At 44.6% G+C, this 16,101-nt stretch overlaps 1 protein-coding gene across 3 annotated transcripts in view; it reads left to right on the top strand.

Moving 5' to 3' along the window:
* The first annotated feature begins 330 nt into the window (after positions 1-330).
* LIMA1 (LIM domain and actin binding 1) overlaps positions 331-16,101 on the top strand; it is a 69,935-nt gene continuing 54,164 nt past the window's right edge. For all 3 annotated transcript variants that reach the window (XM_063952014.1, XM_063952015.1, XM_063952016.1), the window contains exons 1-3: positions 331-509; positions 3,121-3,243; positions 14,131-14,176. In XM_063952014.1, coding sequence (XP_063808084.1) covers positions 3,131-3,243; positions 14,131-14,176 — 159 coding nt within the window. In that variant the 5' untranslated portion in view covers positions 331-509; positions 3,121-3,130. The remainder of the gene's footprint in view (positions 510-3,120; positions 3,244-14,130; positions 14,177-16,101) is intronic.

Genomic DNA, 16,101 nt, shown 5'->3' on the forward strand with positions numbered 1-16,101 from the left:
GTCTGGAAAGTCTTGGGGGGAGGGTGCTGCTGCCACGGCCCATGGCTAGACCTTACACCTCTGGTGCTGTCCACGAGAGCCCACTAGTACAAATTTTTCCAGGGCCGCTTTTTGTTCCCAATCTGCCCCTGCTCTCAGGTGTACCTATCCAGGGATATTTACATGGCTATATCTGTATAACTAAGATTATAGTATGTATATTAGCTCTTATATCGGTCAGAGTGCAGGCACAAGCAGCACTGTCGAAGACAGACCACAGGCAGCAGCATTTATGTCCTGTAGATGGCGCTGCGCGGTCTCCGCCCCTTTATATCAGGCGCTGGCTGGCAGTGCCCGGTGACGCTACGGTGTAGGCGGAGGCGCAGGTGTGAGCAGCAGTTAGTGCTCAGGCTGGTGTAGCAGCAGCAGCAGCAGCAGCAGCAGCAGGTGCGGTAGTGACGGATCGGCGCTGCGGGACTAGCGAGCTCTCAGCACTCCTCCCCGGGATAGACGTGACCTGTACACAGACGGTGAGTACTGGGGGGGATCTGTATGTACATATCCGATGCTTACCTGACTGTATGGCTGGAATAATGTGTATATATGGGACTTATTCCCCGTTGTGGCTGTTCAGCTGTTGTATAACTGCAAGTCATGGTCATTACCTTACTGCAGGTATCTGTAGAGCTGCTTCTAATAAGTCTTCTACTTCTATATATTGTGTGTGAGTAGGTATCAGAGTGGTTAGTGCATGCCTGGCACAAAGTGTCAATAGGATGAGTGATAATCTGCAGAGTAATAGGGGGTGGTTGTGTTCCCCAGCTCTAGTGAGCCAAGGGCTGAAACCTGACCCTGCCCTGGCCTCATGCACCTGCACTCTATCCACAGCATTAATAGCTGCACTTTAATGAGTATCTTGAACTACGTCTTCCTCTCCCATAGGCAGTATAGTGGGGGGACTTATCATTCCTCGTAGGTAGAATCATGAATTCTTGCAGCTTCTGTGTTAAAAATGTATTTATTAAAAATGTTTTTTTTTTGCTGCTGACTATATTCCCATAATGAAACTATGCAAGTATTCTGTTCTTGGTATTACAATGTGACCGACTTTATCATTTTCTGAGTATTCAAACTATCATGAGATTATCTGATTTGAAGTGTATTCATTTATTGTTCCGATTTAAACTTTCACCTGTCCGAATAAGATGTTTTCAAATTGCCGATGGGCAGATGACGGGAAACTCGTACAGACTACAAAATCTGCACAATATTGAGTCGTCACTTTGGAAAAATGTTGTAAAGCTGTTAGGAGACGGTCGTCCAATCTGACTGGTTTCGTATAATCTGCACTAGGTGGTGCGTGTACCTGAGACAATCAAGCTGATTATTGCATAGTGTGTACCGAGCAGAAGCTGAAAGAACGTGTTCTACACTGTCAATTTTTACACTTCATAATCGAAGCAACGCTTTTCAGAGTTTGGTTCTGTTAGCTCACACCGTCCTCAGATGGCGTAAATTGCTTTTAAGCCTCTGGAGGCTCAGTTACAGGAGAGGGATGTTACAATCCCTCTCCTGCATTCTCTATCCAGCGGCGGAAACTGACACGGTGTGCGTGTTTTGTGTCAGATTCCCCCGGAGGAGTGTTTCCCAAATGTGAAAGACCCCTTCAAAATGCAGAGGAAGTGATTGTCAAGGATGGTGGTTACAACGAACATGCTGTCCCTGCGCGTTAAATTTAGTACATAGTGGGGATATTTTCCTACAGAATGAGAAAAATCAGTTGCAATATGGATTGATAATTAAATTGGCGTGATTATTAATACATAAGCCACTAATTGTGAAGTGGAAGCATGTTTTGCTATCTGAATTGGCTTTTGCCAACAACAAAATAATCCCTCAAACCTGTTGACTATTATTTCTTAATCATCTTTTATTTTACTACTGATCTGTGTGGACTGTAGACCAACATCTGCTTACTTTGTTGGAACTTTATAGCTTTGTTCCCCTTTTTTAAATCCCTGAACTTTATTATTGTTGTTATTTCAGGATTTTTTTGTGGAAAAAGAAAAGTATACATTTATGTGGTTTTATTCTGCATATGTACTTGGTACAGCTTGCACCATTGGAATGCACTGTTCTAATTGGAGGTGTTGTAAGTGTAACCTCCTTTTGCAGAGCTACAGCAGGGAGTTAATGTATGCAAGTGCTCTGGATGACAAATGCTGCAGGAATGAGGGCAGTAATCATAGGAAAAGCTCTTTGTGGTCACTGGGGTGTGACAAGTTTGTCTAGGGTTTAAGGCTACAGGTTATGGTGTCCTGTCTGTATTCTTTTTTCATTTTATGTCACTAATAAAGTGTCCCTGAGATTCTTCGATGGACTTTAGTCTGTACATGTGAGACACACTTCTGCTTTCACACACTGGGTTTTAGTTCTGACTTGTTATATCAGCTCTGATTTCCCGTAAGAACCCCGGAACTTTAGTTTGTGTTATAAGAGCTAATGGGTGTGTCTACGGCTTGGCATTGGTTATATGAACATGCTTTATGTATGCAGATCTATAGAGACAGATATATATCCACTTTATAGGACTATACATTTGTTTTGGTTTATTTTTAATGAAAAACGGACGTGCATAAAAAAAACGTACAAGCCTTGTATAGTGGTAACATCCAGATTTAATTTTTTTCCAAATAATCCCACAAAATTATTTATTTGCAGTATTATTCTTTAGTATTGGATTGATGTGTTTTAAATATTTCTGCATTTTTAACACTCTCTAAATCCTAGTCTTGTCTATCGCTTACTGTGTACATGCATCTGGTAATAGACGGAATCCGTATGGCAACGTTGTTTTTCTGCAGTATGTGCATTGTTTTGGTGTATGAAGTTTGTCAAACCCTCACTACCGGTCTATTCCCTTTCCTATCTGTGTATACTGGAAACTAAATTTCATAGCAAATGGGTACTGGCCTCACCCAACCTGAGCTGGCAGACCATTAGGCAAGACTGTTCTGGGCCTGTCTCTACCGCTGTACAAACAAATAACTCCCAGAAGCTCTGCAGTCAGCTAAAGGTTCTGCTCTGTAATCTTTTTTGGCTTCTACTACCAAGGATTCATATTTTCTTTTTAACCCTTAGGTTTCTGAAAATGGACTCTCGGTTTAAGAGGGGTCAGTGGGCCTCCCAGTCTCTCAGAGTAACCGCAAGGGAGTTGTCCCTTGTAAAGCCAAAGAATGCCGCTATCATGGAACGCTTTTCCAAGTAAGTTCATTGCATGCAACCAGCTCCATGTATTTCTATTCTAAGCTGTGATTCCTTGGATAAAATATGGAAGTTCTACTGCTGTTTAGTAAAACCGTCCTTCCACAAAGCATAAATGTTATCTACATGCTAAAGAGGCAGCGCTATCGTGGGATAGCTAAAGTCCAGCTTATCGGTAACTGGGCCTAAAAAACGTTGCACACTGATGATGCTGGGTGACCTCACTCCTTTTTCCTCTTTACCTCTTACCCCATAAAGGTGCACTCATAAAGACTAGTATCGTTTTGCCTCTTGCAATTACCCACATTGGGCCTAATATAGACATGAACGCGAAGTCTGATGTTTGTTAGTACTGGTCCTGTGCAGGCACAGCTTGTGTTTGCAGATCAGGTCCTGCGTTGTTGGATGCAGTGTGTCTGCAGATGTCAGGTGAGCGACAGTCTGCCGCTGTCTGTGGGAGGAGTACTCTAAAGAACAGGGGCGTGTCAGCCCTGTTTTGTATGCGTGCCGCTGCCAGGGTCTGTCTTCCGATGCAGCTGCACTGGCCCCTACAACGTGAAAGAACCAGCCATCCTGAGTAACCTGAAGATGCAGTAACAGACCACAGAAGCGTGCAGGAGAGATAGATATAGATGTGTGTATGTATGTATTCTATATCGGCATGTATTACCGACTGTTGGGATGCCGGCCGTCAGTATTGCGACAGCTGCATCCTGGCAGTCGGTATTCCGGCAGCAGGGAGAGCGCTAAGAGTCCCCCTGCGCTCGCCACAGATTCTATTCCCACTCTATAGGTGTCGTGGACACCCACGAGTGGGAAGAGCCCCTGTTGGCGGGGTTTCCGGCTTGTGGCATTGTCAGCAGGTGGGATTCCGATGTCTGTATTCTGACCAACGGGATCCTGACTGCCGGCAATGTAACTGCATCCCCTATATATCTATATCTTCGTAACAGCCTGCATCGCATGTGGGGGATATTCACCTACGAACTTGCACCCATAAGGGTGAGGTGACGACCAGCACCATACACCTCATAATTGGGCAGGTTTACATGTTACTGTTGTATATGAAAATTTATTGTATTGTGCTTTATGTAAAGTTGTTATACATCTGTTTATCTAAGAAGAATAAACCTTTTAGATATTTGACTAGATGTCATTATTGTATTTTCTAAATTAGAGTGACTGTTTAACCAAAGAGTATTTTTATTGAGGGATTGTTCCATTATTACTCACTTACTAGCGCACCTGAGGTACCCCCATTGTACAGATCTATAATCTTCTGCAGCATCTAAAGATGCAGCTACTTTGCTATCGGCGTACATCTCTGAATATGCCCCCTGTGTGTGCAGTGCCGACGTTCCTAAGGTCTCTCATAGGCTGGAGTCCCAGGAATATCAGTTCAGGCCGGAAATTGGCTGTTTTCACTGTGTGTATTTGACAAGTACTCTATAAGCATCAGAAACATAAAATCTGTGGCTCTTATTTTAAAAGTTCTAATAATCTGACAGACGTCTGTGCAAAAGTGTTGCCACATCCCTTTATCTTTTCTTACTTGCAGGGGTTTTTTCACATGCGATCCTCAAGAACCCCCAACAGGTCATGTTTTCTGTTCTTTAATCATGCAGAGTTGAGATCCTCTATTTTCCGGAGTAGGACCAATAGGTAATTATCCCACCTATTCTACAGACAGACATCTAATCCAGTACCTGTTGAAACCCCTTTATTACTCTATAATGCTTTGTGCATTTTTTTTTTATTGACATTTAAAAATAATGTCATATTAAATGCATTGCACTATGCAGTCTCCAGGTGTGGAATATCTTCCTGGCTGTCCAACTGTAAAGCTGGGGGTACACTAACCGCTGTGTGTACCTGTTGATATTAGCTGTAGTAGGGACCCAGCGGGGTGATTGCATCGGCAAGTGCATACACACTTGCTAATGCCAGGGTGGGGGGAGTGGGGTGCCATGCTGCAGTACGGCCCTAGTTAACGAGGTGCTCCCTCGGCTGGACTGTTCAGACAAGGGAGGAGGTCGTTAACCATGTGCCGGAGCACGCATCGTTAACGATGAGTGTACACACTAGACGAGATAGTAAAAGATATTGCTCAGAATGGCCCTACTTTCTCGTCTAGTGTGTATGGGGCTTAAGGTATATGTAGTTTTGAAGCTGTATTGTAATATATTTGTTGGATGCCACAGTGCTCTACAGTGCCACACAGTGGAGAAAACCAAGCTTACATATTATGGGAAGATACAAGGGTGATTTGTGAGAATAAGGTGGATGCTATCACTGTGTGAGATCTATTGCATATTACATGTTTTGTCCCAAGTTTTTATCTGTGTACAGCAGGGGCTGTGCATAGCAGTGACTGCGTCTTCATGTATGTGATTCCTTTACTGATAAGGAACTCTATTCCACCTGGTTCAGGTACATAGAAACATGCAGAATCCTGCCCTACCACTCCTGGGAAGATTAGTCAGTGTTCTCTGTGAAATCAGTTAACCCTTCCCTTTGTTTGCTGCAGGAAACCACACCTGTTAGTAGTGTGTGAAACACTGCTCCGTATTACAGGAGAGCATCCAGTTTGGCTTTGAAACGTGTACATACTGATGGTGTGATTTGTCATTGGCACTACAGTCAGCCAGTCACTTGCAATTAGTGTCGTGTACAGGGTTTTATGGGGGTCATTCTGACCTGGATGCTCGCTGCAGTTCTTCACAGCGCTGCGTGCAGGTCAGAACTGCTGTCGCTGCCTAGCCTGATTGACAGGTAGAGGCGGTCGCTGAGCGGGAGGGGGCAGCACGGTGGCGTTTGGCCGCGGCTGTGCGATGCGTTTGTACTTGTGTGGGGGGTCGTCCTGACACATGCGGGCGGACTAGCCTTGTGCTGGGCTTCTCCCCCCCCCCCCCCCCCCCTCCCCCGCATGTCAGGGAAGATGACCGTAGCTGTGCTAAATTTAGCACAGCTACCATCAGGTCGGAATGACCCCCTATGTTCCCATATGTGTAGAACAGTGGTAGCCAACACGTGGCCTCCAGCTACTGTGGAACTATACATCACAATATACCCTGCCACAGTTTTGTTATCGGGGCATGTTAAAACTATGGCGCGGGATATGTAGATTCACCGCAGTTGGGGGGGGTTATGTTAAATACCCCTGGTGTAGACAGTGGTGGTATAGTTTTCCAAGTACATTCCATAAAATGATAGGTAATGGCTATGGGCAATCTCTCCACCTGTGTGTTTTGTGTGTGTTTTTTTTTTTTTTTATTAAATTTAATTTACTTGTAAACTGCAAAATGTCCTTTTTAAGTTGCAGTTAGTTGAGACATTCCTGTTTCTAATAGTGTTATATAAACAATAATTGCATACCTGTACCATGGTTTATTTAAAAGGTGTTACATCTATGAAAATGTGCCCCCAGAATGCAGCCTACGAACTCACTGAGAGCCAGTTGGTTAAGCAACTCACTCACTCATACACGCATACACACCCCCACCCTCCCTCCCATTCGTAGGTGAAATTGTCTTTTAGCAGTCTATATATATTTTTCAAAATGGCTGCTTCTACTGTGTGTGGGCTGTGGGCTCCCCTTACGCCACGTCAGAAGTTGTTGTGATTTTTTTTTTTTTTTTTTTTTTTTTCTCTTAAAATGTATGTTGTGGCTAAGAAAATAAAGAGGGCTCTGAAATTCATTAATTTAATGGTGTCCTAAATAAGGGTTACATCAGCAGCTTGCCTGTTTACACAATGATTCATTATTTATGAACATTTCATTTCTATAGGACAAGGACTTTTATGTTCAATCTGGTGCTTTTATAATTAGGAACAAACACTAACAAAACAAGACTTGTGTGTTAACAAAGAGATATCTCGCTCAGCTAAGCCAAATTCATGTATTAGGTCACTAATTACTGAATTTGACCTAAAAATCTGGTGGTAGCAGAACCTAAACCTTTTTAGGTCAGGACATCACTTATGTCTTGTGACAAGCTGACCCTGCAGAGAATCAGGATGGTTGATGACAGAATGCATTGCACAGACTTGGGTCCTGAAGCTGAGGAGGACGCAGTGCCACTGTTTGCGCAGATGAGCAGTTATTTACCACTGTGCATGCATGAATTGCGCCATGGGGGTTTGCAGGACTTGTGTTCCCCTGAGTGTTGGGTACGGAGTTGCCTGCATTAGAACTGGCAGGACAAAACCATGGGTGGTGACTGGTAGCAGATTTGCTACCGCAGAGGCCATGTATAAAGGAATTTCAGAATGATACGGTCTACCGTATGCTGGTGCAAGTGTTGACGGTGCGCAGATAGTGGTACAGCACTGTTGACTGGCATTGAAACTGCCCGTTTCAGGACCTGCGCAATTTGGTGCATGCTAGTACACAAGGGGAAGACTGAAAATATTTGCATATTAGCGCCACCGCATAAAGTCGTAGATGCGCATGTATTAGTGTCTACCTCTGATTCTCGTGCCCTTAGTGCTCCTCCCAGATACTAATGCATGGCAGAGATGTGTGATATCCGTTCTGTACTCTGAACTGTTATGCAAAAGGGAAAAATACTTGTTCTTTAGAGGATTGTTCTCATCATCCACAATATTGCCCCACACCCATGCTTCCTGTGTAATTGTGATCATGGACAGTCCTCACTGTTTTACAGTAGGGTCTTCTATTCTTCAGATGACAGTCATAGTATGACTGCACACATTTCCCTATTAAGTCAGTTTATGAATCCCCCCCCCCAATCAAGGTGGAGGAGGAGGGGGGGTATTCAGGTCTGGTACCATTATAAGAAGTCACGCAAAGTACAGAGGAATGCGCTGGACCTGTACTACGAGTGTGCAGTATGGGTACTGCTAAGTCGGACATAGTACAGCCGCAGAAGTCAAGTGATTGACAGTCTGCAGCCATTTGGGGGAGGGGTCGCAACAGCCACTGTCTCTCAAAATGGAGGTGTGTTTTGTGGGAGGGCCAAGGCCCCCCGTCTTCAGACAGAAATTTCTTGGACTCTGGGACAGAGCTGTGGTGGTCAGTCTGCGTGACCTCTGGGTACACCCAGCCGGCCGATAGTGTAAACAAGTGATCCAGTGCGGTGTCCTCAGATACAGCACTGATAATACATGTATGCAGGATTCCACTAATGTCAGGCGCCACCTGCTGCATTACCATATCTGACCTTTGCTGCTGCTTCCGGGTAAGCCGCTGCAATGCTCTTTACAGCTGCACCTGAATCGCCCCCAAATTGTGGTCCGACAAAGACTGCTGTTACAGTCCAAGTACCACCATTGTTGTATTTCTAGCTGCTACCACCTCCCTGTGTGGAATATACATATTCCCACTGCACCTTTCCACACTACTTTCCTTCCGGGTTGGGTATGGAATCCCGGCGGTCAAAATACAGATGCCGAAATCCCGACCATCAGAATGCCGGCAGTGGGGTGAGTGGAACGAACCCCCATGCACGCTTCCCATGCTGCTGGCTCTGTGGCTTTCTTTGCTCTACACAGGTTCTATTCCCACTCCATGGGTGTCGTGCACACCCAGGAGTGGGAATAGCTGTGTGGGCGCTGACAGCATTTTGATCGTCTGGATTCCCACTACATCCCTTCCATGCAGCAGACAGCATTACTTGATAAGACATTTGTGTAGGGGGAGTGAGTAGAAGGGAACTTGTATGTCTGACTGTTGTGTATAAACACCTTCCGCATAACCTCAGTACAGCATTTTCACACCTACATTGCCATCAATAACACAGAGCCCCTGCTCATCCCACATCTCCGCCTAGGGGCATGTAGTGAATGATGTAGATGTTTCATACTGGGGTGCAGTAGGTTACATATAGACTGCACACTCTGAGACTGGGCCTGGTTCAGAGATTGAGGCTAATGCACAGCCTGTGCGATCTGTTAATGCCCCAGGAGGCATCTTGTAGAATTTGGATTCCTCCTGTCTGCTTCATTGATCCACGGTTATCATGAGTAACCCAAGAAGTGGAACTCATGCTGCTGCATCCAGGGGTGCAGCCACTGGCCTCAGCGCACCCATAAATGGGGCCAACACGCCCCTGTTTTCTGTAATGTTGCCAGCAACACGACAACCATGCTGCAATGTTTGGGCCACTGCAAGCGACATTGCGGCACTGTTCCGTGAGACTCCTGCACATGTGCAGATCCAAAATCGTCAGATGTATGTCAACCATCAGGTGCGCGTACATCTCTGAATTTGTCCTTGTGTTTGAGGGGACACTCCTTTCAATCCACTAATGGCCTCTGTGTCCTCAGTGACGGTCTGAGAGAGAACCACTTCAGGGATCCAGAAGAGTGATTGTCTTGTGGGTGGCACGGACATTTCCATGTGTTTCCTTATCAGTGAGGGCAGGGCTGTATGTGATGGAGTGTCCTGATGTGAGGATGGTACAGAGGCAATGTCACAGACTAACAGAGGAAGGAGCGTGGTCCCCAAAAGTACATAGTATCAAGGTCAGGCTCCTGTTGCCCTGATGTGGGAACACTGGTGTCCGACACACTTCCTGTATGATACAAACGTTCAACTTCCAACTTTATTTTTGTAATTCATCAGGATTAATCCTTAATTGTGAGGAGTTGTGTGAATATCTCTTTAGACATGTCAGCTAGAGATGTGGGCACCTCCCCAGAAGTTTTATCAAATTGGTTAATTATTCTATGTAAAGTCTACTGCAGGGGTAGGCAATGTGTGAGACTACACATCTCCGCATGCCCTGCCATAGTCTGTTAAGTCATGCTACAATTGCGGCATGGCATGCTGGGATGTGTAGTTCCTCTGCAGCTGCCACACATGTTTATCCCTGGCCTCCTGCATTAAAATACTAATGCATTATATTCATACTGAGGCTTTATAGAAAGATCTGAATAGTTGTTGCATTGACACCATGGGGTAAATGCAGTAGCTTGTGTACTGCAGACATTTGGTGGTTCCCTGGCGCGTCTACTCTATCTTCTAATGCAGGGGTGGGGAACCTCCAGCCCGCGGGCCGTATAAGGCCCGCAAGGCCGTTTGTTCCGGCCCACCCGCTTGTGTGTCAGCGAGACACCGCCGCTCAGTCCTGTATCTGGCACTGTGGGGGCACTTGTGTATCACGTCTCATTTTAATTGGCCACACCCATTTTTGGGCGCACGCACTCAGTACCTCTAAGGGGCATAACTACTGTGGAGCAGGGTCATTTTTAAGTTGATGTTTTTTTGTATGGCCCCCGACGGATTTTATAAATATCCAAATGGCCCTTGGTAGAGAAAAGGTTCCCCGCCCCCTTTTCTAATGTACAGTAACATTCTTTTTGGGCAGCACGGACGGTGTAATGGTTAGCATTACTACTTCACAGCCCTGAGGTCAGGAGCTTGATTATCACCATGGCCCTAACTGAGTTTGTATGTTGTCTGCGTGCTTACGTGGTGTGCTATATAAATAAGTTCAATAACTAATAAATAAAAAGGCTAAATTAGGTTAGTGTTGCTTTTTAAGTAAATGCTACTTTAAGACATCTGGCTGGCTTGCCGGGACCATGCCGATGTTTGCAATTCGCAGGCTATTTACATTTACCCAAATATATACTTTCTGGGTTATTCTCCAAATAGATCTTGTGCCTATAGGTTTAGTGTAATAGACTTTTAGATAGTGCCTTAGTTTTCTGTTCTTCCTCCACTGGGAGAGCCGACATAATGCTGTTTACTCGCAGGCACATTCAGTCATGCCATCTGCATTAGTCACTGTAGCCATGTGATTTCCTGTTCAATATCTGGTATTGATTGCGAACCTCTTTAATGAACGTTCCATGAGACTGCTTGGAGCAAGTATATTTATTCTACCCCCTTGTCCTGTGTTGTGTGAATAAGTAATAATCTGCTTTATTGCTGTGCCTGCAGCACGTTACTCTAGTTAATTATTCAGTGACTTTTTGTCACTGAGGTGGGTTATGGGTTACTTATTGCTCTTTGGAATGTTGTCAGTATTCTCACTAGCTGACAAGTGTGCGGTCAGATTCCATTCTAAATAGATTTTTTTTTATCCATTAAAAATGTGTTTTTGTATGCTTCTTCTATTTGGCAGTGTGCTGGAGGGGTGGTTTGTCAGCTTATGTAGCATATCCTTTCATTGTACAATAATGGTGAGCTATGCGATCTGTGGCCAAAGTGTCCCTGTATAAAGGAGAGATTAAATTGTACAGACCTGTCAGTGAGACTATTGGGCCCTACACACTGGTCGATACCAGTGAAAGATATGAACAATCTCGTTCATATCTTTCAGTGTGTAGGCACCAACGATGAACGATGCGCGGCACCGCGCCCGTTTATCGCTGGTGTCGGCTCATTTAAACATGCAGGTCAATATGGACAATGTCGTTCATATTAGCATGCAGTGCTATGGAGCCGAGTAACTCACCCCACCGCCAGGTCGCCTGTCTGCTGTATCTGCCGTCGGGCAGCTCGGCAGCGGGTCGCTAGGTGTGTAGGGCCCTTAAGGGACACCACTTCATGGATGAAGATCTAGTAATACATTTATAGGAGCTAAGTGAAGTCCTGTTCAAAGACTGAAATATAACCCTTAATCAGCCCCTAGAGCTAGCCATATTTCTCATTGTGTTCATTATAGTTATCTTGGGGCAGATGTATTGAAGGGTGGTACACACGGAGAGATCCTTGCTTAAATTCTAAGAAATTAAGCACGGATCTTTCCGTGTTTATGCCCATAGCGATGTACGGCCCCGCGCGTCTCTGCCGCTTGCGCTAGATGCCAAATCTAGTAGATCGCTCACTTCACTGCTGTGTGAAGTGAGCGCCCCCCCTCTACCCCCACATCGCTCAGCACACATCTCCCCATGTGTATGGGGCTTAATCCTGGAGAAGTGATAAAGCAGTAAAAAGTGCAAGGTGATAACACACCAGCCACTCAGCTCCAATATGTAAATTATCAGCTTTTCACCTTCCACTTATCACTGCTTTATTACTACTCCAGGCTTAATACACCTGCCCCCTTGTTTTTTTTATGTGAATGTCCTGCAGCTTTTACATTGTGTCCTATAAATCCACCAGATGGCTAAAAAGTTTGTGTAAAATGAGATGTCCTAGACCTAAGTATGTTGCATTGGACTAAAAAATATAACTGCAGAAATTAATGTGTGGAACCCCTAGCCCCCCCCCCTTACTTCCAATCTCCTTTCTTGTTACCCATTTGTTACCTGAAAGTCCAGCTACAGCCAATCCCTGGGCCTTACCTGGAGTCGCCTGTATAGGTCATGCATCAATGTAATAACATTGTTCTGTAGAAAATGGTGACCTCCCTGGTGACTAACTGCGGCCCAAGATAGGAAAGCACACAGTAGCTAAAGGTAAAATCCTGAATAGATCGGTTTCCAAATTCATTTGGGTTTCCATGGCTTTCTGGAGCTATTGTCCATCCAGTCATGTGTCTCCAATTACACACCTCCTGTCCAAGTGGCTCAAATATTGTTTCCCACCTGACTACACCTCCTAATGTCAGCATGACTGGGTCAGTCCGTTCAGTACAGGTGGGGGTGGGAGAGGAAGCTGTTGAAACGTGGATCTATTGATTTGTATCCTATACCAGGAGGATGTTTTAAAAAAAATAATAATAATAATAAATAAGAAAAAAGTAAAAAAAAAAAAAAAAAAAAGTAGCATGGAGTATTTCATTCAAATATTTACAATAGAAGATGTTGTTGGTTAACTACTAATACAAAAGACACACACACACACACACACACACACACTTCATACTCTCTCACCACAACAGACCGCCTCTGTTAGCTGCGCTGGCTGCTTCTGCAGCACGTACAACGGCAGCCGGTGTACGCCCCCTCCAGGCAGCCCCGGACCTGCCAGGCATGTAGGTGTGAGGCGGGAGCAAATTCCTGAGTCGCACCTTTCAGACCTAGCTGGGTTGTCTTCCCGGGACTTAAGTCCTGGGAAAAACCCTGGTCAATTGCAGGGTCGGCAATCCGGGAACTTGTTCCCGGATTGGGACCTTTCACACATGCCAAATTCCAGGGGTGACGCGCGTTCAAAAATCCTGGGAATTTGGAGCATGTATGAAAGGCGTATTAGTGTAACGGGCTGTTGATGATTTTGCCACATTGGGGGTAATTCATAGATGATTGCAGCATCAAATTTGTTAGCGGATGGGCAATATCATGCGCACTGCAGGGGAGGCAGATAAAACATTTGCAGAGAGAGTTAGATTTGGGTGGGGTATATTGTTTCTGTGCAGGGTAAATACTGGCTGCTTTATTTTTACACTGCAATTTAGATTTCGGTTTGAACACACCCCATCCAAATCTAACACTCTCTGCACATGTTATATCTGGCACACCTGCAGTGCACATGGTTATGCCCAACTGGTTTTGCTGCAACTCTGAATTACCCCCAAAGTACCCTCTCTCGCACCACAGTCAGGGGTACTATGGCGCACCATGTGATTGCCCAAACTACAGTGTGTAGCGGAACTGCAGGGTGGCCAGTATGTTGCTTGTAATCTTTCTTGCAAAAGACTCCTGTTTGTGAATATTGGCAAAAAAAAATATCCAAGAAAATGAAGACTAGTCAGTGTTGCTGTCATAAAATGTGACTAAAATTGTGTCATGATGAACAAATATTTGCCAATATAGGTAGTTGCTAATCACTTGTTGTTTTGCTACTTGATTGGGTTTTTTTTTTTGTACTTTAAACAGCGGAGCAAAAATGTATAACTATAAATATTGACACTGTCACAGAGCAACGCTAACCAAGGGCACAGCTGTACATGATTGTCTTGCACAGGTAAATAATCCCTGTGAGGTTAGCCCTTATTCTACTTACATTTTTTATTTTCCTTATGTTTCCATCAGATATCAGAAAGCTGCTGAAGAAGCCAGTGTGGAAAAGAAAAGATCTGTAAGTAGCCTGACCACGTTCCTTCCTAAAAAGAAATGTAGGGTTTACCCATACGAATCCTTATGTGGTCAGCAGCATATAACCTAATATGGCAGTGGTTTCCAAACTTTTTTGAATCACGACGCCCTGCAATATCAGAATTTTTTTTCACGGCACCCTTAGGCCAAAAATTTCTTATTGAGAAATTTAGAAAGAAATATTACATTAAGTAGATCGCTTTTATATGTCATCCTTAGGGTCAGTTGTGTGGTGAGGGACAAGATTTGCTTTTGTTTGGCCACATATATTTTATGACTGGCAGCCACCAGCACTGGTTTTGCCTATTATATTGACCATGAATAATTTGAATTGGTCCTGGACCACCAACCCAGGGCACCCCTGCAAGTGTCCCGGGGCACCCCAGGGAGCCACGGCACAGTTTGGGAACCTCTGTCATATGGGGTCTATTCATGAAGCAGTGAAAAGAGCGGAGAAGTGAGCCAGTTGAGAAGTGGCCAATAGCACCCAATCAGCGTTGAAGTAACATTTATAACTTGCATACTATACAATTGTACGGAGTAGCTGATTGGTTGGGGCAACTTCTCCACAGGCTCACTTCTCCACTCTTTTCACTGCTTCATGAATATATCTATCTATCTATCTATCTCCCCTCCTTCATTGTCTTTCACTTCTTCATCTATGTATTTACAGTTGGAGACTCTGGTCTGCAGAGTTCATTTGGACTGTGCTAGATCCCTCCCTTTCCCTGTAATTTAGTTTACAGTGCAAGAACCCTGCTCTCATTAGCCTGATAATTGGCCTTATACTATAGGGTATTCTGGGGTTTTGTTTGCAGACACTGCATGCAAATCAAATGATTGGTTCACATATTTGTATTGAGGTCCTGATCTCAAAAAGTTGACTGATACCATAAGATGAATAACTTTATGTAGTACACAGCCCTGTCGAACACCCTTGCACAGCATGGAAGTTACATGGGGATTCCAGAAAGAAAGCTCTGAAAGTTTCCTCTCCTGTTTTGTGGTGATGGCACCTATGTGTAACATTAGATGCAGGATCTACTTTGCAATAGAAAGATGTTTATGTGTGGTACATCTGTGGGCAAGTACAGATGTAGCCATGCTTATCTTTGCTGCGATACTGCTTGCTGCATGGCATGCTGAGCTGCGACTGTTTGCAATCTGGCACAATATGCAGCGTGTCGCATCACGGTATTATGAGCACGGCCACATCTGCACATAGATATTAGACAATCTTGGGACACACAGGTGTTCGCCCTTTAGGATTGGTCTACATAGGAGTTGTACCTCTAAGCGTTTTTTAAGTTCTATTACTTGATGGTGATGTTAACGAACAAATGGTAACACTCTCATACCCTCCAACATTTTACACATGAAAACCAGTACAAATTAGGAAAGGGGGCCCTCTCCTATACTCTCAATGTTAATTTGGAGAATTAAAAATCTGTACGAGGCCCTTTTTGGCAGGTACAGACCATAAAAAAGGTACTGGAGCGGCCAAAAAGGTACAGTTGGAAGGCATGCACTCGTATTATATAGATATATCTATATCTTTTATTTTATTTTCTCTAACGTCCTAGAGGATGCTGGGGACTCCGTAAGGACCATGGGGATAGACGGGCTCCGCAGGAGACATGGGCACTTTAGGAAAGACTTTGACTCTGGGTGTGCACTGGCTCCTCCCTCTATGCCCCTCCTCCAGACCCCAGTCAGTTTGATACTGTGCCCAGTGGAGACTGGGTGCATTTCAGGAGCTCTCCTGAGTTTCCTGTAAAGAAAGCATTTTAGTTAGGTTTTTTATGTTCAGGGAGCCTGCTGGCAACAGACTCCCTGCATCGAGGGACTGAGGAGAGAGAAACAGACCTACTTCTCTGAGTTTCAGGGCTCTGTTTCTTAGGCTACTGG

The sequence above is a fragment of the Pseudophryne corroboree genome, chromosome 2, assembly GCF_028390025.1.
Source record: "Pseudophryne corroboree isolate aPseCor3 chromosome 2, aPseCor3.hap2, whole genome shotgun sequence".
NCBI lineage: Eukaryota > Metazoa > Chordata > Amphibia > Anura > Myobatrachidae > Pseudophryne > Pseudophryne corroboree.